This window comes from Chamaea fasciata, unplaced genomic scaffold, assembly GCF_029207755.1.
Source record: "Chamaea fasciata isolate MVZ Bird 193981 ecotype frontalis unplaced genomic scaffold, bChaFas1.0.hap1 SCAF_1, whole genome shotgun sequence".
Lineage (NCBI taxonomy): Eukaryota > Metazoa > Chordata > Aves > Passeriformes > Sylviidae > Chamaea > Chamaea fasciata.
In genome coordinates this window covers 22779719-22804158 of record NW_027094086.1, presented here as the reverse complement: position 1 = coordinate 22804158, position 24440 = coordinate 22779719, and the positions used below count along the sequence as shown (strand labels likewise).

At 36.0% G+C, this 24440-nt stretch overlaps 1 protein-coding gene across 3 annotated transcripts in view; it reads left to right on the top strand.

Moving 5' to 3' along the window:
- The window catches only part of MTDH (metadherin), a 33820-nt gene extending 9380 nt beyond the window's left edge, over window positions 1–24440 (top strand). The window contains exons 3-13 of one of the 3 annotated variants that reach the window (XM_066178170.1): window positions 1334–1415; window positions 1826–2005; window positions 3393–3461; window positions 5927–6178; window positions 8703–8789; window positions 10624–10722; window positions 12734–12858; window positions 13418–13537; window positions 15933–16052; window positions 19845–20001; window positions 21604–24440. In XM_066178170.1, coding sequence (XP_066034267.1) covers window positions 1334–1415; window positions 1826–2005; window positions 3393–3461; window positions 5927–6178; window positions 8703–8789; window positions 10624–10722; window positions 12734–12858; window positions 13418–13537; window positions 15933–16052; window positions 19845–20001; window positions 21604–21674 — 1362 coding nt within the window. In that variant the 3' untranslated portion in view covers window positions 21675–24440. The remainder of the gene's footprint in view (window positions 1–1333; window positions 1416–1825; window positions 2006–3392; window positions 3462–5926; window positions 6179–8702; window positions 8790–10623; window positions 10723–12733; window positions 12859–13417; window positions 13538–15932; window positions 16053–19844; window positions 20002–21603) is intronic. The other 2 variants (XM_066178180.1, XM_066178189.1) reach the window with 2 other exon arrangements.

The window sequence follows — 24440 nt, the reverse complement described above, 5'->3', positions numbered from 1 at the left end:
CTCTTTTGGAGGCTTTTCAGAAATGAGTTAGCGGGTATGTGCATAAAGGTAGTCTGCTGAGCAAATGAAAATTCAGTTTGGGTGCATCTGTAGTTTGGGTCCTCTAGTGCATTAAACCATGAGTTAACTGTTCAAATCAGTTCCCTAAGTGTTCTAGGTGTGATGATGCAACATTGCATATAAACAGAGAAATTTTTTATCATCTCTGCTGCCCTAACAAGCTGTGCTGCTCTCAGTACCTGGATTGGAGCTACAGATTACTTTCAGGGCTTGGTGACTCCAAGGCATGTGAACTGCATGCCATTCTGGGGGCCCATAGAATATCTGCAGCAGCTGTGGCAATAATTTAGGTGCTACCAATTCTGAGTCCTAGGGAGATTGTTAGACACTTCTTTGACATTTAAGACTGGAAGACCAAATAGTGGGAACTCAGGTATAGAGCTGGCGATTACATCTGACTCTGGCAGATGTATTCCAGAAAGACATCCAGCATTCTTAGAATATTTCAGAGACAGTGAATAAGTGAACAGTTCCCCTTACAACATTTGAGTGAATAACTGTATTTCTTTTAAAAGTCTTGTTCTTTTTCATTTCATGTTTATCTGGTAGTTCTTATAACCTCTCTTCACTAGGTTGAGAAGCTTTTCAGTACTGTATTTTCTTTCTAAGAAGGTAGTCAAGTCAATTTGCTCCAAGACTTTCTGCAATGTATTTTCTCCCAGTATCTTGGGGGTTTTTTTCAATACTGTCTTTTCTACACCCTATGTTGCTACCTGTTGGCACCAAAACTATTTGCAGAAGTAGTTATGTCTGTTCCTGTTTGTTTAGCTTAGCTCTTATATCCAGGAAGCCTCTAGCTTCTGGTTAAACTGATGAAACCTTAGGGGAAAAAAATTTGCAGTGTATGGGCTCTAATCACAGCTTATGTTTCAAAGTAATTTCCAAGCTGGAATTTTTTAAGCCTTTTTTTTTTTTTTTTTAAGGAGTTACTGGCATTATTTATTTCTCCATGTGTAACTTTATACTTCTGCACTAAACGAATTTTGGCAGAATGGGATCTGCCTGCTGAACAGCTCATTACTCCTTTGTGACTGTGATGCTGCCAGCATAGCTTCTTCTACCTGGCCTTGCACCCTTGTACTCTGCAGCAGAAGTTATGTTTCCACCCCCCCACCTGCCATTTCTGTACTGCATAAGTCTTTCCCAGAGGGTTGTTCAGGAGAATCTGTTTTAAATTTATTTCTGTATTTGGATGAGGGGAGAGGGAATTCTGAATCACTATATCAAGTGATCAATAAGTAATCACTAAGATAATGTTTTCTTTTTATTCTAGTCAAAGAAAAAAAAGAAATCAAAGGGAGATTCCAAAACGGTTCAGGATACATCTCGTCTGGATGGAAAGGAAGTTGATGAAGGTACTGAACACAAACATACACAAAATGCAAATGTTATGGCTTAAATGCTGTTTAAGATTTACTTGTGTTTGGTTCATAAAGAAACATAAACCCATAACTCTGTAGTCACATATCCAGAAATCTGGTATTTGAAACAACAGTATTTAGTAACTTCAACTGATTTTTTTTAAGGTAATCTTATAAAAACTGAGAAGTTATAGACAGTAGAGTGCTCATGTTATTCATGTTTTGCTCTGTGAAGCCAAGTATTATCACAGAAATACTTACTTTTGGCCATTTGTTTGTGTTTTCAGACTAAGGTTGAAGCTGACTGCTTAAATTGCCCTCAGACTTCTGTTTGATATGATACAAGCTAAAAATCTTTCCTTCCTCTCTGACTTAATGATGTTTTCATTTGGGTGATGTTTTAGGAGCTTGGGAAACAAAAATCAGTAACAGAGAGAAGCGTCAGCAGCGTAAGCGAGACAAGGTGCTGAATGACAGTGGCTCAGGAGAATCAAATCTTCAGGGTATAGAAAACACAGTTACAGTGTCCATTGAACAGCTGATGCCTACATCATCACTTCCAGTTGGTCTCAGAAAAAATAAAGGTATGATGCTTGACAGGTCTGTGAGTGTGTCCTAGAAAGATAACTTCACTCAAATGCTTAAATAGTGACTCTCTTTTGGTTGTATGTTAGGTATATTTGGAGATGAAACTCTTGAGGAAATAATTTCAGGCTGTGTAAAAATACTTTCTCATTGTACAAAACTCCTCCTTTTCTAGACATTTTTGGGGAAGCTCAAGAGAGTGTTTTGGAACAAGTGGCTAAGAGACTGGCCCACATGCACACTGGTGTGCTGTCAGTTGCTGCACAGACCTGCCCCTGTTTCTTCACTTGTGCTCTGTGTCTCAGGCATTCTCAGCACTGCTGCAAGCAGCACCAACTCCTTAGCTTTTTGAGTGCTTCCTTGTGGGAAGGTTATGCCCCTGAAGTTCTCTTAAAATATCATTCACTACTTAACGTGTAGGCATTTTTTCCCAACATAGGTTTATTAGCATCCTGTACTAAAGCTATTCATAATGGTAAGGCACATGTAGCTGAGATTTAGTAGTCAATTACTGTTGCTGAGGAGTCAATAGATATGCCTGCTGCTCTTACAGAAACCAGAGATTGCATAGGCTCGTTTAGAGCATTTGTAGGCACAGGAATTCATATTTGGGTAAAACTGAGAAATAGGTGTTTTATTTATATGAAACTTGATGTTCAAGCAAAGTGACAAAAAGACTGAGCCTGACAACTGTCTGGTACCTTGAAACAATTTATTGAAATTCGTATGTTTCACCCTCCTGTTTCGTTGACACTCATTTGCACCCTGACTGAGCGAATGATTGTTGCCCTGAGGACTCAATCAGTTGTTTCCTGTTTCCTTTTTTTCCCATCCATTTACACAGAGCTTCAGGAAGTGGTAGTTCCAACTGTCTCTATGCACTGTTGCTAATCATAACTACTGTGACCTCTCCAGTTGGAATCCTTTATGTATCATACTTTTTTTGTATCTTATGTATCACCTTGTACAAGACTAATCCAAAAAGAATTCAGCTGTGTGTAGTGTTTTCATGGTAAGGTAGACGTTAGAAATAGTTACAAGTCTGAAATACTTAGAGCCACTCTTTGCTTGTGAATAACAACCTGTGTTTTAGATTTATGCTCTTCATTCATTGTGAAAGTAGCTAAAGTTCTTTGAAATCTGCAGTTACTTGGTGTATGGGTCCTCAGTCACTTGGAGTCCATTCTGTCTGCAACATAAACACAAATAATAAAAAATTAGCATTTTAATGTTATCCTTAAGTTTTCTGGAATTGTCTTAATTTACTGTGAGGTACTAATATATTCTTTTCTTAAAATATTAGTCATGGATTGTTACAAGATTTTTGCAGGTGTTGCTGTTTAAAAAAGCTTCATCTAGCTTTGTTTCCTCTTACTTCTTAATCAGGTGATGCACTTTTGAATGCACAGATTAACAGTTCTAAACCTGCAAAGGGGGAGTCATCAGTTCCACAAGGTAAAAAAGTTTTCGTTACTGGTTGTCCTAAGTAACTAGAGAAGTATTTTACAGAAGTGAAAACAGCAACTGTTGGTGCAGGATTTTGAGTTACTGATGTGGAACTTTACTGTGCATCTGGCTCTTTTGGCTGTGCAAATGTTACTCTTCTACGTTGCAGAGAAGTTGAAAACAGTCTCTGTTACATGTAGGAATACAATTCAGTACTTCAAATTTTCAGACAGATGACCTATTATAAAAATTTTTGTGCAGAACAGTAACATTTTTAAGCTCTGCTGAAAAATTCTTTATGTTAGCTTTTCAAACTTACTTATTTGTGTTCACGAATTATTTGCTTAAAGAAAACCTCAGTATTGATAACTGCAAAGAGCTCACAAGTCCTGATTATTGTTCATACTTGTTTCAGGTTGAATATGACAGTTACTCAATTCTTTACATTCTCCTTTGAGATGCATGAATACATTTATTTTGAAAGTTCTTACATATTTACATGTTTATAAAAAGAATATACTTGACATATGTCATACACATAACTTAAAATATTTGACTAGTGAATCTTAAATCTTAATCTTAAGCAGAAGTTTTCTAATAACAGATATTGCGATAATAATACTTGAAGTGAATTAGTTTGCCACGATGAAATCAAGATGGTTGTTACTTACATATGGCCAACATTAGCTATGTTGCTTTAATCAAAAGTAGCTAGTGTTAATAAGCAAGTCAATAAGTGAATTATTAAAAGCACACAGATCCAGAAAGGGAATCCCTTTCTACTTGTTTTTGAGAGCTTTACTTCACATGGAAGCTTCCTATACTGTGGCACAGAAGGAAGGAGCTGTATTCTTCAGAGATATCTAATGGGAGGACAGGAGGCAATAATCAAGTTTCAGTAAGGGGAAATTCTGACAGGTCATGAGGAAAAGAGCTCTTCATGAGATAGTTCAAAGCATGTCTGGGCAATCAGTCTTTATGGTTTGCAGAACTTAAATAACATAGTATAATTTTGCTGTGCATTGAACAGAAGGTGGGACTAGGTGACTCTGAGAGATCCTTTTCAATCCTAAGTTTTCTGTGATTCAGTGAAAAGTGGCTGGTCATTTAGAAGTTAAAATTTTTTAATAAGAGAGTAGTATAATAAACAGAGGATAATCAAGCTCCTGCTTCAGGACCACAGCTGCCTTTTTGCAAAGTTGCAAAAAGGTTTTTCTACCAACTGCAGTTTGGTTTCTGTCTCTTTGGTGTTCTTTAGTTGCCTCTCCCTAAGATTTCATATTACGCTAGGAGGACATTTACTGACAGGAGCAATGCTAATGCTGTAGAGAAAGGACAGTGTTTTTGTACAGCCGTGGTGACCTTACAGATGGCTGTGTTTGGAATTGATTTGTCTGGGAAAATATAGGCATATCTCACCTAATGTCAGTGAGGCCAGCTTGAATTGGGCATGTTCATGCTGCCTGAGTTACAAGTTCATTTGAAAAATAAAATGTTAGGTCAATGTTTTTTGTTGGCATATGATACTGACTTGTGCATGAGGGTTTGGCTTACTGTTTAAGTGTTACACTTTTAATATGCAAATATTTCTTAATTGCCTATAGAAGAGCAGTTTTTCTGGTTTTTCTACTGCATCTGTAAAAAGAGAAAGGGGATTTGATATACAAAACACTTTGAGAAAGGTTTGTGATATATAGGAAGTGAGGCTGGGTGCACTAGCCCTTATATTTTAGAGGGACATAAATTTAAAAAACTTCTATTATGATCTTTGTCTCAGTGTACTGCTGACTTCTCGAAGTATACATTGAACTTGCAGTGGCTAGTAATTTCTCATCAGGGTAACATGTAACAGAGACTCATGCAGGGTTGTAGTCTTTTACCTTAGTGTAACATAAAATATGTTACTTACAAATTGAGCATTACTATGATTTTTATCTCTTACTGTGAGGTACTCTATGGTCAGTATGATACCTATGCTCTTTGTAAATCCTGTATAGTGTTTGGGAAGTATTTTCTAATACTTGGTAATTTCATCTGTGTCCTGCTTGGAAAACTGCTGCATGCAGTTATGAAGCAGAAAATACTCTTCGTTTAGTGCATGGGCTTTTCCACAAGTCATCACCATACTCTCCAAGAGAAATTAGCTGACAGTGTTGAAAGTACCCTCCCCACCCTTTTTCTGATCTAGAGACACTGGTTCACCAGTACATCAGCTCTATAAAGAAAGAGACAAGGAAAGAGAGTGCACTTGGTGCTGTTTTTTCCTCCCTCTTCAAGCTAGTTGACAGATGGTGCATATCATCTGAACTGGAAAATCAGCTGAGAACAGAGCAGCAGCCCTGTGTGTATCACACCAGTGTAGCAACACTGCTGCTCATTCAGCGTTTTTTTATTAAGTGAATGTGCATATAAGTGATATTTTAATTCTTCATCCAGTTCTTACTTTAAATAATACTTTTATTATTGTATTTAAGTTTCTCCGGGATTGAGTGAAAGCCATACAGTAAATGGAGGAAGCTGGAATGAGAAGTCTGTAAAAATGTCCTCACAGATTGGTGTAGGGGAGGAGAAATGGACATCTGTTCCTTCAACTGCAGCTGGGAAGAGGAAGACTGAGACGTTGGCTTGGGGCCAAGACAGTGGAGATGCTAATGGAAATGGAAAGGACTGGGGTGTAAGCCTGGTAGGCCGGCCCTGGAAGGAGCGATCTTTGTTCACTCCTATTGGTAAGCTATTTCCAAGAACTTGCTTCACATGAGCATTTTTACATAAATGTGTTTTTTAGTATTAGATCTCTGAAATATTTCAATGTTTATATATTAAAAAAATCTTGATGTGGTCTAGTGTGATGTTAACAATTTCTGTTTACTATAAGTTCTGATGGCTTAGCATCTATGTCTCTGTGTACAGTTAAACTGGATATTTTGAGTTTATCAGACATAAAATTATTTCTGTGAAGGAATGCAGTGTTGTATATCACTTCCATAAAGTTCTGAAGATGATTACAAAGCCATTTTAGAGTGTAATTTCTTTTAAATAACGTCTTAAAACCCAGGCTGTAAGTCTATTCTGTTGGTCCAGCATGATCAAATCAACTGTGTGCAGTTTTGGCAGTTTTTTTTAGGCCCAGGCATAAAAATTGTTCAACTCTTGTGACACTTAGTGTTAGCTGTTTTGCTCATTAGAACCTCATTTTTAGTGCTCAGTACAATTTTCTGCCTTTTTTACTTGTGCTCTCCATAGTAATAATGGAGAAGAGATTTCTTGATTTCTCTCTGGGCAGTGATCATCAAATTAGTAAATTCTGTGACATGGCCCATGCCACTGTTCAGTCAAAGTAATCCTCATCTCTTCTGGAAAGCAGTGTTCCTTTGTAGTCAGCAATGTCCCTTCAGTCTTGTCGAGTCTTAAAAACCCCATCCAGCTGCTCACTCACTCTGCCACCAGCAGGATGGGGGAGACAGTCGGAAGGAGAAAATCTGGAAAACTCATGGGTTGACATAAGGACAGCTTAACAGGGAAAGCAAAACCTGTGCGTGCAAACAAAGCAAGGATATAATTCTCTACTTCCTATGGGCTGATGGGTGCTCAGCCATCGCCAGCAGAGCAGGACTCCCATCACATGTAATGGTGACTTGTGGAGATAAACCCTGTAACTCCAGGTGTCCCTCCCTTCCTCCTTTTCCCCCCCAGTTTTATATACTGAACATGATGCCACGTGGTAGGGAATGTTCCTTTGGCCATTTGGGGTCAGCTCTCCAGCCTGTGTCTCTTCCAGCTTCTTGTTGGGAAGACAAACCCCAGCCGCCTTGCTGCCAGCAGTACAAGAAGTGGAAAGGGCTTTGACTCTGTGTGAGCACTGCTCAGCAACATCCCTGTATTACAAACCTTGTTTTCAGCACAAATCCAAAACACAGCCCTATCCCAGCCATAATCTGCAGAAGCCTAGACTTGCTTTTATTTCTCTTCTTTTATTTCAGTTATTTCATATATTGAAATGGAATTCTTGAGGCTAGATCTGATACACCCTTGGAAGCTTTACCATTGCTAAGAGGAGAAGTAAAGGGTTTTTTTCATGTTCTGGCTAGATGTGTTCTGCTGTGTATTCTAATAAGGCAGTTCATAGTGACTGACCAGCTTTTTGTTGCTTTTGTTACTGAGAATACATCATGTCCATCAAGCTGATTTGCGTCTGGTAAAAGGAATAATTTTGTGGGTGAAGGAGAGCAGTAAAAGTCTTTCATGATGGTTTGACTAATGTTTTCAGCACTGTCTCTCTCAGTATTGTTATATCCAAACTCTAGAAGAGGTGAAAAACTGGTCAGGGCCAAAGTAATGTCAGTAAGTCCTACTCTCCCTGGAGGCTGGTGACAGGGAGGATGTCTCAGGGCTGTACTTAGAGCTGTCCTATTTATCATCTTAGCTTGGAGGAGGCAACCATGTCATTCACATCCAGTTTCCAGATTACACCAAATTTAAGTGTGGGGGCAGGAATCAGTTGAAACAGCCCAAGTCAGGGTTCCCATCCAGAAGGACCTAAACCTGATGGGAGTAATAGGCCAACAGGAACCTGAGGAAGTTCAGTGAGGGCAAATGTCAAGTGCTGAATCTGGCTTGGAAGCAGTCCTGGCTGGATGTTGACTGCCTGGATTGCAGCTTTGTGGATAAGGAGTCTTGTTGGGGACCATGTGGGACGTGAGCCAGCTGTAGATCCTAACAGCAAAGATCCTACCAACAGTATGCTGGGATGTATTAACTCAGGAGTCAGTAAATTAGGGGGTAATGACTGTCTGTCTATTTTTTGGACAACATCTGGAATACCTATCCAGTTTTTAGCCCCTTCTCCCCCAGTTAAGTAAATGTAATTCTAAATAAAAGCAACCAATAGTTTTTACTGGTTATTTCTGCTTATTTTCTGCCTTACATATAATGGTCTAGTATGTCTTGCAGTAATGGGAGGAATAATAGTATGAGGCTCAAGAAACAATTGAGTCTTCTCTGAGAAGTTTATACATAGAAAAGCCTGTAAAGGGAAGATGATCTTGGAAAGCTTGAAAATTGTTTCAAGCTGTGTGTTCATAAAGTCACATCTCTATCAGCATTGATTAATGCCCTCAGTTGTGTGAAATGTCATCATGGCTGGACTAGCCTGTGTTTTTCTTATCAAATTCATAATTAAATAGCTAAATTTTTAACATTGCCAGCAGTGTGTGATGCTCTTTTTATTTTTTTTCTCCCTTTCCCCCACAGCTGCTTGGAATGTGGATGCAAGGATTAATACCTCTGAACAAAATTCTACTTCTTTCTCCTCATTTGGATTAACTCCTGGAGTTTCTGGTATGTGTGCCTTTCCAAAGATTTTCCCACTCTCTTCTGCTCCACCAGGTGGAATAGTGTTTGCCAAGTGTTACTAATGTGCATTTTCTCATTTTCCTTTGAGAATAGTACTTCAAAGATGTGGAAGACACTTAAAAAGCTATTTTGTTATGCTGAAATTGTGCAGTAAAGTAACTGTTTTAAGTTGATAATTAAAAGGTTGATCAATCACAGAATATTAGTAAGAAGGTTGGAACTACAGGGGGTCGGAATGAGGTGATCTTTAAGGTATATTCTAACCCAAATAATTCTATAATTCTGTGGTTTCTTATTTAGCCTTCTTGTTTGTGTGTTAAGTCTAAATAATGGGCATAAGAGATTGCTCAGCACTGCGATGTCTCAAGCTAGAGACCTGAAGATTTCTTTCTAGGAAAGCCTATTTAGCCCAGTCTTCTGGGAGGTTTGTTATTTGATGATTGAGTTTTTCCCCATCAAGGAACTGAATCAGTACTTTGAAAATATGTTCCATAGGCAGGATTTAAAGTCTTCAGTCTTTTCACTGCATGACAAATGGAAATGCTGAAGCTCTGGGGTTTTCTTTTTTGAAGGGTTCTGTGCTGTAGAGTACAGACCTGTCTTCATAATAAATCTTGTGTGTTAAACAACTAACATAAATCCTACAATGATCTATTATACAATAAAGGGATCGTATGTCAGGTTTTCTGCTCTTGCTCGTGTACTCCATAAGCTTGCCATGGCAGTTTTCTTTCTGGAAGTAGTTGGCCAAGTGCTTATGCACTTACGCTGTATTTGCTTGTATTGCAGTTTACAGGCTTTTAGCTGTTGAACTCAGGCTCAGTGTCCAGCATCTTAATTGTACAGAGTTTTAATTAACCAAAAAAAAAAAAAAAAAAAAAAAAAAAACAACAACCACGAATCCCAAGCAGCCACCTGAATCCAACTTCAGTCTCAAAGCTAAAACTTAAGAAATTTTATTAAATAAGTAAGATGGCACACTGAGCTAAGATTCAGCTGCAAGACCACCATTTCACCTTCAGGAGAAATATGAAAAAGTGAAGTATATTAGTTTTCTTTGATGCACTTTAACCAACAATGTTGTAATGCAAAGTGACCCCAAAAGAAATGAGAACATGTCCGTGTTTCTGTCATCTGAGATACCTTTCGCAGAGGTGTATGTAAGATAGAGACCCACGTTCTAGTCAAACTGAATTTCAGAAATTTCATCATACAGTAAAATATTAATTTATCTCAATCGTACAATTAGTTTTTGTTTACTTTTTTATTAAATGGTTTTGTTTATGGTTTATTTTTCTGAAAACAGTTATGTTAGATGTGTAACACCTTCTTTTATGACAGGTATTGGCCTTACTGTTGTTCGTCCTGCTGCTTTTATGTTCTTGAAATCTTTAAATGAGAATTGGATTCTTAGTAATGTGTAATTTATTTGATCTGCAGTGTAATTAATGAGGTTTCTTTCTAGTGATCTTTTCTTTTATGCTTCTCCCTGTAAGAGATCTTACTGATACTGGGTAACAATTTTGTTACCCATAAAATTTCATTGTGGTTTTTAGTTTGAAGAGACTGCTTTTACTCACCCTTATCTCTTTTCATGTTCTTCTCATGACTTTATTTTGTCTTCCTTCTTCAGTTTCCTTGTTTTCTGAATATACCTCATGGACAAGAGCCTGCTAGTTTTCCTGTCTTCTGCAGTCCTTAAAATCTGACATTTTTCTTCGAGCCTTTTGTCTTTCCTACTTTGATTGGACTTCTTTCCCTAAGAAAACTTCAGGATGCTTGCTAACTTACAAGTGCAATTCTATTTATTCCCTTTCAGGTTCCAACAGTGAATCAGTTTCTCAGGCTGGTACTTCTGATTTTCAGTGGGATTTAAGTCATGCTCAACCCCCTGTTGATGACGAATGGTCTGGGTTAAGTATGTTCCTCTAAAGTGTTCATTAACAAAATGTTAATTACTGTTAAAGTGTAGTTATTTATATTAGCTGCTTGTATTAGACAGTAGTGGGTATCTGAGGAAAAACCTGGAATGCTTGACTTCTGTAAGCTAATGGACAGTTTGAAAGAATTAGAAAGAAGTATTTTGATAAATTCTGATAGAAAATGGTTATTTTTTAGGAAAAATACTTGGATATTCAAACTCAGAAATGAGAGAGCTCGTGCATTTTAAGACAAACTAATCTTTGTAATAAAACAATCTTGCTGCAAGTGATGAGAAAAGTCTACAGCAAGTCTGCAAAATATGTATTCAGTAGATAGAATTTGAGTGAGTTTGTTTCTGCATGTTTGTACCTTACTGGAAAGTTAAGGTGACATCAGACTCTTGTATTTAATCTAATTTGCTTTCTCATTTAGCAAGCATTAGGAAGTTCTTTCGTATATAGGAAGAATACAGGATAGAAACAACTGAAATTACTTGGCAGTTGTAGTAAAGTTGGTGTTTACTCCCCACTTTCTCCTCCCTGTTTATGAAAAAGCATAGTGCATCTAATTAGGCATCGACCTGAAGAATTGTTCCAGAAGTTGGCAAAAGCAGCTTTGCATGTTACCTTCTCTTAGAGCAACTTACTGCAGTTAAATGACTGGAAAAGTGGAATAGATTGATAAGTCCTTGACTGCACCACTGTTGGCATGATTGCTCTGTTACCAGATGATTTTGAAACTTATCTTTTGTGTTTTACCTAGTTTAAGGACAAAGAAAGCACATTTCAGTTAATCATTTGAAAGTCATCACTTTTGCATTTTATCAAAAGCATAATTGATTCACATATCTGAGCATAGAATGTTTGTGTCTGAAGCTTCTGTTGGTAGAATTTCATCATAGTTGTTAACTAAGAGTACACTAACAGAAGTGGGCAAATGCAAGTTTAGGCCAAAATGATACACGGGTACACCCAATTGCTTGATCAGGATCAGGACAAGAAAATTAACTGTATGTACAAATAGTACTAGTTTTTATTATTACTAAGAATGGATTACTTTCCTCAAGCAGCAGCTGAGAGGACAAGTAGATAAACTGAGAAGTGTTGAGTAATGCTTCTTTTTCATATCAATAAATTTTAGCAGCTGAAGTAGGTGTCATTAACATATTATTTTTATTAGGAAAGTTTCTATCTATTCTAAATAGTCTAACTAATCTTAAGATCTCTTAGTGTATTTTTGGCTTCATAATGTTGCCAATAAATTTAATTGGATTTATTAATGCTTTTTATTTTGACTTGATTTTCAGTTGTTTAAATTGAATCCCACCTAGTTGGCAGATCAAATTTGCCTATTCTTCAATTTGGTGCAGACTGGGGGGACAGATACTTGTGATGTTAATATAAGTGAAATGAAAATACAATCTTCTACAATGTCTTCTGTTTTAAAATTGGCTTGCTGCAACTTTCTACTAAATCTACAGTCTAGAGGCTTAGTTCTTCCCTTCAGATATTTTTAATCTTTATGTAACTGACCCTTTAAACCTATCATTACATCATAAATGAATAATAAAATAGAGTATGGACTTAAGAGTCTTATAAAAAATTATTAAAAATGTCGTTGTTATGACTTTTGAATCAGTAAGGTTTACAGTTCATCCTAATTTTTTCACAAGCTAGAAAGAAAATACAGAGAACATCTTAAGATAGAGAACAACTTTTAAATTTGTTCCTCTTCACCTAGTTTAGGAACATATCTTGAAGCAACTGCATCTAGCTGGCTGCTGCTGTGATTAGGCTCTGTAAAATCACTGTCATACTCATTACTTTAAAAAGTCCTCCACTTATTGATAAAGTCTTTATCTATTTTTCAGAAATACAGGAAATTGCTATTTATATCTTGATATCAAGAAGTGAATATATGTGTAGGGTTTTTTTTCATTTTTAAACTGGAAATAAGCACCTGTAGAGTAAGGCAATATTCCTGAAAAAACCTTTTAATCTTTGTAGATGGACTTTCTTCAGCTGATCCAAGCTCTGATTGGAATGCACCAGCAGAAGAGTGGGGAAACTGGGTAGATGAAGAAAAAGTTGCTTCTGTTCCTCAGCGTGAAGAGAGATCTGATACTCAAAAGGTAAAAGGTGGTATTTTCTCCTTAGCTCCAAGACTTTGTCCTTACCACTGCCATTTCTTGAAGTAACTTAAAGGGTAACAATAAAGGTAATCTCTCGTCATGGTTACACTGACAAGAGTAGCACGACTGTGTTTGCTCTGTGCACAGAGAAGGAAAACACTGAATGTTACAGAGAAGAGAGAAATCACTTAGCTCCATGTTAAACCTTTCTCTCTCTTGCCATAATTATAAGGACTACATTATCAGTATGTACTGGGAGGGTTTAGATCTGTTTTTATAAGTACTTCTTGACAATATTTAATTGCCACGTATGAAAAACAGCATTTCCATGCCACTTGTGCCTGGTGGTCTGTTGCCTTTTCCATTCCCAACTCCTCTGCTTGTATTACCAGATAGCATGTAAGGAATGTGGTTTTTCTAGAATGAACTGAACAGATAAGACTCTGCTCATTTCCACTAGTATATGCAATTCCTTATAGCTATAAATTTATGTTTGGACTATAGAGGGTATATTTCATTGTCATTTTAAATGCTAAATACCTTCTGTTCCCGTACGAAGATTTCAGATAATGAAAGAGAAAAAGCAGAGCCAATTCTTCAGAGTTCTACAAGTGGCAAATCCAAGAAAAAGAAGAAGAAAAAGAAGAAGCAGGGTGAAGAAACTAACTCTCCTGCACAGGTAAAATCTGAATGGTTTAAAAGGCAATTGCAAAGAATTCACAAAGTTGCCTTATGTTTGGATATTAGCACCTTGAAAAAAATTATTTTTGGGAATTTAATTTCTTTAAGGGATAGGATTGCCTACAATTGTGTCTCAAGAGTTAAAGTAATTCTTATTTTACTTATTTTCCTTAGTTTGTTGTATTCACAAATTGAACATGGGATCATCTGTAGTTTCGCTGGATTTATGCAAAGCACAAAACACATGGAAAGTATTTATCCTGAATTACTTATTTTCTATCAAATCTGGATTCTGTACTGTAGGGATGCTTCTAGGTGGAATTGTCCTCTGCATGGGAAGCCTTCTCATGGCCTTTGAAAGACAGCTGCTGTGGTGAATATAGCTAGTTAGGAGAATGAAATAAATTGAAGTTTTCTCTTAAGCTGTCTTCAAATACAATTGTTTGAGAATATAATGATTTTCTGAAGTACTGTTGTAATTTGATTTATGTGAAATGGTAAGTGCTAATGCTTCAAACTCAGCTGGTGGAGCTACTCTGAGAGTCAGATTTCAGTGAGGGAAAGAATATTTTCAAACTGAGGATGAGGATGGTTGGAGTTTTCTGTGTTACTTAAATAGCTTTTGAAGAATTGCACTGAAACAGATTTGTAAAAATAGCAAAAGCAGATTGCACTTCACATGGCAATTGAATCATGTTTGAATAGATGAAACAAGTACTTTCCTAATGGGAGAAAGCTTTTAATAGCTCATGATCAGAATGCATCCTGCTTGTGTTTATTGTGACAGCCATTCATAATTTACATTCTTTATAAAATGACTAATGTTCACTGGAATCTGACAAGATGAATTAGAGAAGGAAAGCAAAAACTTCATTCATACTTGCTTCAGATTTGCTTTTACTGTTATCACATATTCAGTTTATTAAAAGTTCTAAAACATTGAATTCCTGTTACATGAAATTTTATTTTCAAGTTGTCTATGTGGAGGTGGAGCTAGTGTTGATTTCCCTTGTTTCTTTTGAGGCGAATTCAGTCTGGGTGCACTAGGGCTGCAGCTTTTTTTTAATTGAAATCTTTTCTGGTCTCTGCTATGACTCTAAGTATAAGTCAAGATTATGGTTAGCCATAGGTTATTGTTAACAGGTGCTTGTGAGTGTCCTACATGAATTTTAAATTCAGTGAGGGCATTCTGACTTGTTTTCCATTGCTTGTGAGCTGCCTTTTAAAAAAACTACATATGTCGAGTCCTACTTTCTACATTAACATAATCAGATTTGTTATTCTACTCATTGTTCTCCAACTGTTCCAATTTTGTTACTTTTTCTTTCAGTCCATCAGTCTATGAAGCCATTGGTTTACAGATTAAAAACTTACCTGTATTAAATTTTTATATAGAATTGGAAATTTTGCTTGATAGGAGCAGACTGAACTGCTAATACATCACAGAAGCTACCCTTGTTATAACAGTTTAGTAATTTAACTTGCCAGTCCTACTTCAAACTCATTTAAAATTTGTATATTTATCCTCTGAAAATGGAACACATTCATTTAAACATCTTCATCTTTCTCATTGATTGTACTTAAATGTTCACACTCGTTTGTTGACTTCAGTGTTTGTCAAGGCAGTAGAAGCTAACTGAAGAGCTTGGAGTAAGCCACTATGTGTTCCTTCCTGTCAGGAATCCACAGACTTAGGCTGTGACTGCATTTCCATAAGGAAATGAGTGAAGGAACAGTGTTTCTAGTTTAAACTCAACGACCTCTTCACAACCACATTCTTCTAGTGCCACTAACAAGTGTAACTACTCTAATTCCACATTTAAAATGAAAACTTTCCACATTAGATTGTCTGAGGAGTAAAGGTTGAGACTCTTGGATACTTGGGATATATTTTCAATTTCTGTACTGAGGTTTACTTCACAGGCAAACTAAACTGGGTTGCGAAAATACTGAATGATAAGGATAGAAGACTATACAGCTTGCATTTTAAAACTTGTAATAAAGCACAGAACCAAGAGTAGTCAAGTGTCATTGTGATACTTTTGCAAAGTGTTTGGAGTAAATTCATTTTAATTTCACATTCTTACAATTTAACAGGACTATGAAGTGCAGTTCTTTCTGAGATTGGGATTTTTTTTAGTAAATTGCTTGAAGCATCCTGCTTTCTAGGCTTTATTGGATTCTATGGGCATTTTTTTATTATGTTGTTCTATATATTTTGAATGTTGGCATAGGCTAGTGTGAGCCCACTACTTCAATTACTCTTTTTGATAGATTTTCTGAGTTATGGAAGCTGGTTATGGTGACAAAACTCCTTCACAGGGGAGAAGAGTCAGAACCTGACTACAAACACAGGCTCTTCTTTTTTTCCCCTCCCACTCCCCTTTTTGTAGGATGCTGAAGAACTGGATAGAGAAGCTGGAGAGCAATTTCAGGCGGATACCTCAAAAGTTCAAGCACAGCAGGAAAGAGCTTTTTCTTTGAAGACCATAAGTACTAGTGAACCAGCTAAGGTAGGGATGCAAAATCTGATTTATGTTACAATTTGATTTGAAGTGCCCAAGTCATTTGACACAGTAATTTGTGTTGATAAGGTTACAGTAAGAATACTGTTTCAGGCTGTATGTTTACGAGTATAAAGGTAATTGAACAGTTAAATTTTAGGTGGAGGTCAGTTACAAGTTTTTAAAAGTATGTCTACGCTGCAAAGCAATATCCTCCAAATCAGTAGTCACTTTCTTGTTTGAATATTCAAGCAATGGTTTAAAACTTGGAAATGTAGAAACCTAAGAACTAATAGGTCTGAGCACAATACTAGTAGCATATTCTATTGTTACATTGCAACAGAAGGAAGTGTTACTAACTTAATGTATTCTGGCTTAAGTGCAGTCTAAAATTGATTTTTGATAGCTGTACTGAGCTTAATGACTGAATAAGAAAAGGTTTTATTTGAACCAATTCACTGACTGTTTTCTTCAGTTCACAGTTGAAACATATTCTAGAGAATACAAATTCTCTTTCAATCTTTCTCCAAATAGCAGCTTTCTTAGATACTGCTGCCCTGTGAATCATCACATTCTAGGAAGGTGTAAATATTTAATATTTCTAGTGGCTTTGATTTTTGTTTTTTATTTCCATAAAGAGTGAACAACACCAGTGACATGGCAGTTTGATACGAGAGAGTACATGTCAGAATACTGAGTTTTAATTTTTAATTGCTAAGCATTAGTTTCATAAAATTAATGAGGTCTTAAGAGTCAAATTAAAACAGAGTGAAATCTTTTACAAGAGGCTGCAAGTTACCAAATAAAAAGTACAGAAGTACGTTTCTGGTTGAAAATGTCTTGAAAAGCACATTCAGACATACCTATGGCTTACTCTAAATACCCTGCATCAAAGTAGAGCTTTACTAAAACTGATTAGTTTAGCTCAGTTCAACCTTTAATCAAGGTTGGCAACAGCTGCCTGTTCTATCTGACTAGTGTATTGTTGGGTTTTGCGGTGGTTTTTTTGAAGATGTACTTGAAAAGACATCTGCCTGTGTATGCAAGTGGCTTTATTCCTGGAAGTGAGTTTTTGTTTTATTTTAGAGGCTTTAGTTGAAAATGTGTAGACAGAAAACTTGGAATGCGACATCAAGGTGGCAGGTTTTTGACTTCTGGAAAAAGGCATAATAGTGCATCCTGGAAGACTATAGCTTCTGCTGTTCAGAAATCTAAATTGATTCAAAAAATACCTGCAGTTAATTTTTTTTCCTCACAGGCTGTCAGCGCTGCCAAAATACAAACCCAGTTTCAGTAGACTTTGCTCAGTGCTGTACTGTTTATAATCACACCCAACTTCCTAGGTGATTTGATGGCATCAGCGTCTCATGTAGACCTACACTGCAGTTTTTGAGGGGCTTGAGGGCTTCTATTACTCATGAATCTTAAATTCAGTCTGTTCATATATGTGTCTAGGTGTAGCTGTGTAAGTGGTAACTGTGAAACAAGACATGTTCTGTATTAAACTTGGTGTGGGGGCAAAGGACAAACAAAATTATTACTAACATCCTCTGGAACTGGAGTTGATAAAGGACAACTTGTGAATTGTTGTATCTGACATGCAGATGGTCTGTCAGTCTTTATCAAGTCTCCTTGACATCAGATTTGGCTTCATTGTAATTTCACATGTGCAAAGATGCCTTCCAATATTGTTTGACTTGGCTGTGGTAGAAAGTTTTAGAAATGGTCCGTGACTGATGTGTGAAATGGATGACTTGAGTTTCTAAGCTAGGTAGTTTAGTCTTAAGCAAGTGCTCCAAAACATGAGAATGAAATATAGGGAAAATACTGACTACAAACAAGTTATTACTTAGGATATCATCAGAAACAGTTGAATGGTCAATGTGGTGTTTCACATCACAGTATCTCATGATGGTATTTCCCCCATGCTATACATTGGGGGCTGCATTGAAACCGTTTGCATTTTATCAGCAGGCACAAGTTCTAAATGAAGAGAGATACTTGGAAAAAGAAGTAACAGTTTGACAAGTCACTCACTACCTCATTATTGAATCATAGAATTATGCATATAACTATTAATATTATCAAATAGACTTCATTTGTTGTTTCAGGCCTCCTTTCTGAATTAGCAGAGAATATCCTAGCAAAGAGTAGTACCCATTTTTTAATGTTTTCATCACTACCCTCTTTCTTGTATCCAAAATTCAGACAGAAGTGTTTGGGGAAATGTCCAGATGGTGCTGTATGTATTTGCATCATTACATTTGCAGTAATACTGCATGTTGTAACACTCCAGCTGCAACATGTTTCTTAGGCAACCTGACACAGCTGAGCTATTAAAATCTTAATTGACTTGCTTTACCTGCTGGTCAAGTGTGACTGTCCTAACAAAACTGTGGTACCAGTAGTTACCTGAATTGATTACCTTGCACTGGAAGCTTTATTTCCTCCTTCTATTTTAGAAATCACAGTTTTAGTTCATTTATTTATGTAGCTGATGATTGCTAACTATTAGCATTAGAATTGGCTAAGCTTGGAATTCCTATAGGATGGGAGTTCATTTTATCAGCATGATTGATGTATAAAAAATATTTGAGATTACTAATTTTTCAGTAGATTGAGAGATACTGCAATTATGGATATTAAAAACACTTGTTTCAGTTGATGTGTCAGAGCACAGCAAACTATACATGAAAGGTTAGAGAACTGCTATATTTCAAATTCATGTGTTGGGTTTTTCAATTAAAGCTGTTTAATTTCTTGCTTAGTTTGATACAATTAAAAAAAGAAATTTGTATCTTTTTGCACTCTTGAATGTTCTGACTGAATTTTTTGAGATGCTTCCATTATAGTGATGGAAGCAGTACAAACTGGGTGACTGTGACATAGGATCTGTACATCTGCATCCAGGGATGTAGACTTCACTATTTGGTTTTCACAGTTCCAGGTCTTGGCTGTTGTAACACAACTACAGTTATGATTTCTTAATAACATCTTAAAGTTTGGGGTTTATTGCTTGGCTGAGACACTGCATTCTAATACATTCTTTTTTGAAGCCTTTTGTCTTCAGGTGACTTGCTGTGGGATCTTATGTTTTTTTATGTTCTGACTTTCCTATTGGAATGTCAATTTGGTTTTTGTTCTGTTTTGCTGTAATTTTAATTACAATAAGTGCTACACACCAGGGTACAGTTACATTTTGTCTCTGTAGTGGAAACCTTCAGAATCAACTAGATAATTGAAAGAAAAGAAAATACTACAAATACCTTTTACTTGGCAGTTATTTCTGCAGTAAGTTCCACTGAAATACTTGCTGACTGCTCTCACCAATATTTGTTATTCTATAAGCATACAGTGTTTTGATCAGTTCATAGGAATGACTGGAGATGCTTTTTGTTTGTTTGGGGTTTGAGTTATGTATTTGGTCCTATTTAACTTGCCTGCTTACCTTGCTACCAAATGCGTATGTGTAACTGTTTTACATCTCTGAATATTCTAGAGACTTTTTAGGGTCTTGGTGATTTATAGATTGGTCTCCTTTTCTTTGCATGTGCTGTATTTTAAGAATTAGTGTCGTTTATCTTTGCTTGTATTCAGTTAAAACTTTTGGCACTAGATGGCAGTCATAGTATTACAGCCTCAGTTTAAAATTTGTAAGGATTTTAACATTGGCTTAATTTTTCAATGCCATCTTCTCAGCAGCTGCTGAGTAAACTGCCAAAATAACATCATATAAGAGTTTTTACTTTTGTATTACTCAAAAAAACTTTTTGGAAACTCTTGTTTTTGTTTTTCAAATAGTCTGAGGAGGCTTCTTTGCTTGCTGTTTCTACTGAGCCATCTGTAATTGTATCAGAGAGCAATTCTGACAAGATTGCTTCCCAAGTGCCACAGATGCTGCAAGAGACAGATGTTTCTAGTCCCAATATTAAGCAAAACAGTGTGCCTCCTCCACAGAGTAAGTATCTCTCGGTGCAGTTTATTTGTTTGAAATTAGGATGTGCTTTTTCCCCACAGAGTGTTGACAGAATGCTTTGCCCTGGGGTTTGATTTGAAAGTGGCATATCAGATCATTGTCATATTTATACATCTTGCCATATTTTTAACTTCCTTAAAGGCACCTTGATATATTTTCATTGTGAAGAAAAATTGTCTTCATATGCTTGGATGACTAAAATGTCTGTTGGGCTTGTCCAGTCCTTAACAGACATTTGGATGTACTCATCACCATCGGGACTGGAGCTCCGTGCTGTGACTAAGGAGTTCTGCCAACACTGTTTCAAAGGGCTGCTTGCAAGTCTTCAGTGGAGAACAGATGGTTACTGACATTGCAGTTGACAGAATATTTAACTGTCAGAAATTTGGGAAAAATACAAATAATTCAATTTTCAGCCTACTGAGGTCTTTTGATTTCTCAATTTTGCTCATTAGCATCTTTTTCCATATGCTTCCAGGTGATCATAGGGGGAAATCACTGCTTATTCGGGAGTAGAAAGGTATTGGGTGGGATTTTTCTGTAGTCTTAACAGCACATAGGTGAGGCTTAATTGCTGCAGGTATATAGTTTTTTGAAAACAATGCTGTGCCCAGAAACATCAAATGTACCCTCCATTGTACTTGACAAAAGTGTTCGTACTCGCAAGCACTGGAGTACTTGACAAAAGTACTCAGACAGTAAAAGGAAATTCAGAAGGGAAGTGAGGGTATGAAAGGTATTGCTTGAAAAAAAAAAAGTTGTTTTGATTCAGATTCTTTAATAAAATTAATAAAAACTGAAAATCCATAATTAGTTGCTGGCTAAGCGTTGAAATACTAAATGAGTTTTTAATGACTGCAGAAGAAACATGATAACTTTATAATTACAAAATCTCATTCAGCTGCATTAATTGGCTTTCTGGTTTTGAATACATGAAACAATGGAATATTTCAAGTCAATGTATCAACTTAGAACTTCTTGTTCTGATTCTAAAATATGAAATCTTTGTTGATAGATTCATGCCTGAGCAATTGGAAGAACATCTCTTTGGTTCAGTATGTACAATACTTAACCTTTTTTATTACTTTTGGCAGCCAGCATGTTTTAAGGTAGACTGTTTTACTAAGAACGTTGTGCTTCTGCATTGGATTATGGATTCTGTGTAACCACATCTTTACATAGTTCAATACTTTTAAAAATATTCTTCTGACATGTCACATACGTAGTGGTTAAGAGCAGTTTAATCTGGTAAAAGCAAGCATTTGATGTCAATTTTGTACATGTACATTATTTCTAGTAGGCCAGAAAATAACAATGACTCTACTGTAAATAACACATTTGCAAAATGAATTACCTTTGATGTAACACTCTATGTATTTGTGGGATAAAAAAGTAGGGTGAAATTGGCAAGCATTGCTTTAGATGCATTTCAAATTATTTTCATTTGAAACAGGTGAATAAAGCGTCCAGTTGATTGATCGGAATCACTTCCTAATAATACAGTGTGTATTATCCAGGATTTCAAAAGCCAATGCTCTGTAAATGTTCTCAGTCCTAACGCTATAATTATGTTTTGTTTTTTAGCAAAGTCTGAAGAAAGCTGGGAATCTCCCAAACAAGTTAAAAAGAAGAAAAAAGCAAGAAGGGAAACGTGAACTTCCTGAGATGGACATGTGTTGCTGAATATTGTCATGAAGATTATGCTGTTTATGCAATAATTTGTGAACATGTACAGAATTTTATATAAATTTCAAACAGTTTTTAAAAACAGAACTGCTGTGAACACAAACATCTTTAAAAAGGAATCAAATGAAAGTAACTTTATGATATAGCAAACAGAACATGCTACATTTGAAAGACATTCTGAAGAATCTGTTTTTCCAACTTTTGGAGAGAGATCTTAATTAAAAAAAAAAAACTGGTTTTACAACACAGTGCCCTGTTTACAACAGATTATACTCTCATCTACAGCTCCGGATAAAGGATTAATTTCAAGGAAGGGTTTTCTGTAAAAATAATCATCTGTACAATAGTGGGTGTTTCTTGCCTCTCTTATGAGTGATGCATCAGAAGCACAGAATGTCAACCATTTGAATTTGTTTCATGCCTAAATCAAAGTGCTTTGATTAAATACATAATCTGCCATATCTTTGCAGTAAGTTGGTTAGCAAATCTGCTAGCTATCGCAGGAATCACAAGTGCAAATCATTAACCATTTGTACAGTCAGACCTTCATGGTTTATTATATGAAGTTAACACAATAAAACTGCTTTGGGTTAAAAGTTTGAGAATGTGATTTGAAACTTGAGTATGGTTCATGAAGTTATTTTTTATAATGTCTATTACCTTACTTGAATTATCGAAGATAACAGTATATTTTTAAGAATGCAGTAATGTGCATAAAATTGGTTTTCTTTTTCATTCCCTACAGTTCGTGGTTGATTCAGGATCCCGTCTAAAAACTGTATTCTCTCTACTTCTAAACTCATGAAATGAACTGAAATCAAACTTTTCCTTCTCCTAACAATTGTTGACTTACTGTACCCAATTCTGTTGTCTATATTACTAAAACTCTGAAAAAAGCAAATTGAATTTTTCACTCACAAATTATTTGGGTTTCAAAGATCTGTTGGAGAACTGGAGTAGCTTCAGACAGCTTTAATTGACAAAAACAGCTATCAGGAACACATTTTTTTACTGCCTTAACCTGTAGTATGTAGAATGTGTCTAGAATTCTGGACAGGAATTAGTGTTTTTATATTAAAAAAAATAAAAAATTATGCAAGTGAAGCAGTTGTAAAATAAAGACCATTTCCTGCTGGAAACTGTTAATTAAAATGGCATTGAAGATGTGTTGTCATTTTCAGGCACTGTAATGATGTGTTATTGAACTGGAGATGTGTTTGTGTCTGTAAGGTACATGCTCAGCCATGTACATTGTAAATAGCCTTTACAAAAATTGGTTTGCTAAGGATGGTATTTAACATCACCTGGTGAGTTCAGTTGAAGAGTCAGGATTCTTTTCAAATGATTGACTTCTGGTTTTGTGGCACAAAGAGAATTGTTAACAGCTGTAACCTGGTACTGATCAACAATCTTGTGCTCTTACTGTACTCAACTGCCGTTTGACAGTGTTGCAAGGCAAGAAAAGATAATGCCGCAAGCTGGGTTTAATTGTACTGAAAAATGCACCTGCTAATGGAGACCTTTCCTAATAAATGGATACTAACTTGCACAGGTATTAACTCCTGTATGTCAGGAACATGACACTCTAAATTGACCTGTTAAAATAAATCGAGCATATTGACGGTATTGATCTATTTACTGGGAGGGAGTAATGTTTAAGAGTGATGTTTGTCATGATTCATGTAAAGTAAATTTAGAACTGAAGTACAGCCTTTCAAGGAGTATCTTAAGGTAAACATGAGAAATAGGATATTATGAAATCATGCAGAGTCCTTTGCACGTAAATAATAATATAATTTTACTTGTCTTCATAGTAAAGGTTACAAAATACCCTTTGAATTCAGGTTTTTAATGTATGTCTGAAATCTGTTTCCAATCTGTGTGTTATGCTATGACCCTCTTTTATAGAAATTACAAAGATTTTATGTAATGAAAGAGACTGCCCCCAAGGACTTTCACTGCATAAATTCTTTTTTTTTTTTTCTCTTGAAAATAAAATTGGTGATATTTCTGGGTTATTCAAATAGCTTGTCATTCTGGAAAAAGAAACAAACTAGCTAAAACACAGAAACCCTGCTAACGAACTGCTACTGCTAAGCAGGGTCATATAAATACACAGCCTTCCTTTCAAAATGATGTTACTCTATTTAGCAGCACCTCTTACTGTTTTCTTAATGTGCAGTTTCAATGTCTTAGAAAGCAAAACTTGCTTTATTTGACATTCATTGAAGAGGTAGTAACTATATCATATTGTCTATAAATAGAAACTTGGTTATCTGTGTACTGTCATGTTTCTATGATTCAAGCAGTGGTTAGTCTTAATGATACACTGAATCCAGACTTTGGTACTTGGACAGTGCAAAAAACATCATTTTAAAGAAATTTTTTTCTTTTTTTCTTTTTTTTTCTGTTGAATGCATGGAATGGTTTCATAAATCAAATATGTTGGTTTTTTTCTAAATATTCTTGAATTATTTGTATGTGTAATTTAAACTTGTGATGATGTGTAATTGGATAGTCATGGCATATTTTTATTTCTTTTGTGGGGAGGGAAAGGTGTACAGAATTCATATATGCTTGTTACAAAGGTAACTGTGCATTGGTTTGGAGGGGGGATGAAAATTGTATTTCTGATGCCCTTTTAGAAGTCTAAAGAAAAAAAGTGCAAGTGAAGAGCACTACTTTAATATTTACTAAGAATGTACATATTAAAAGCATTTCAAAATTTATAGAAA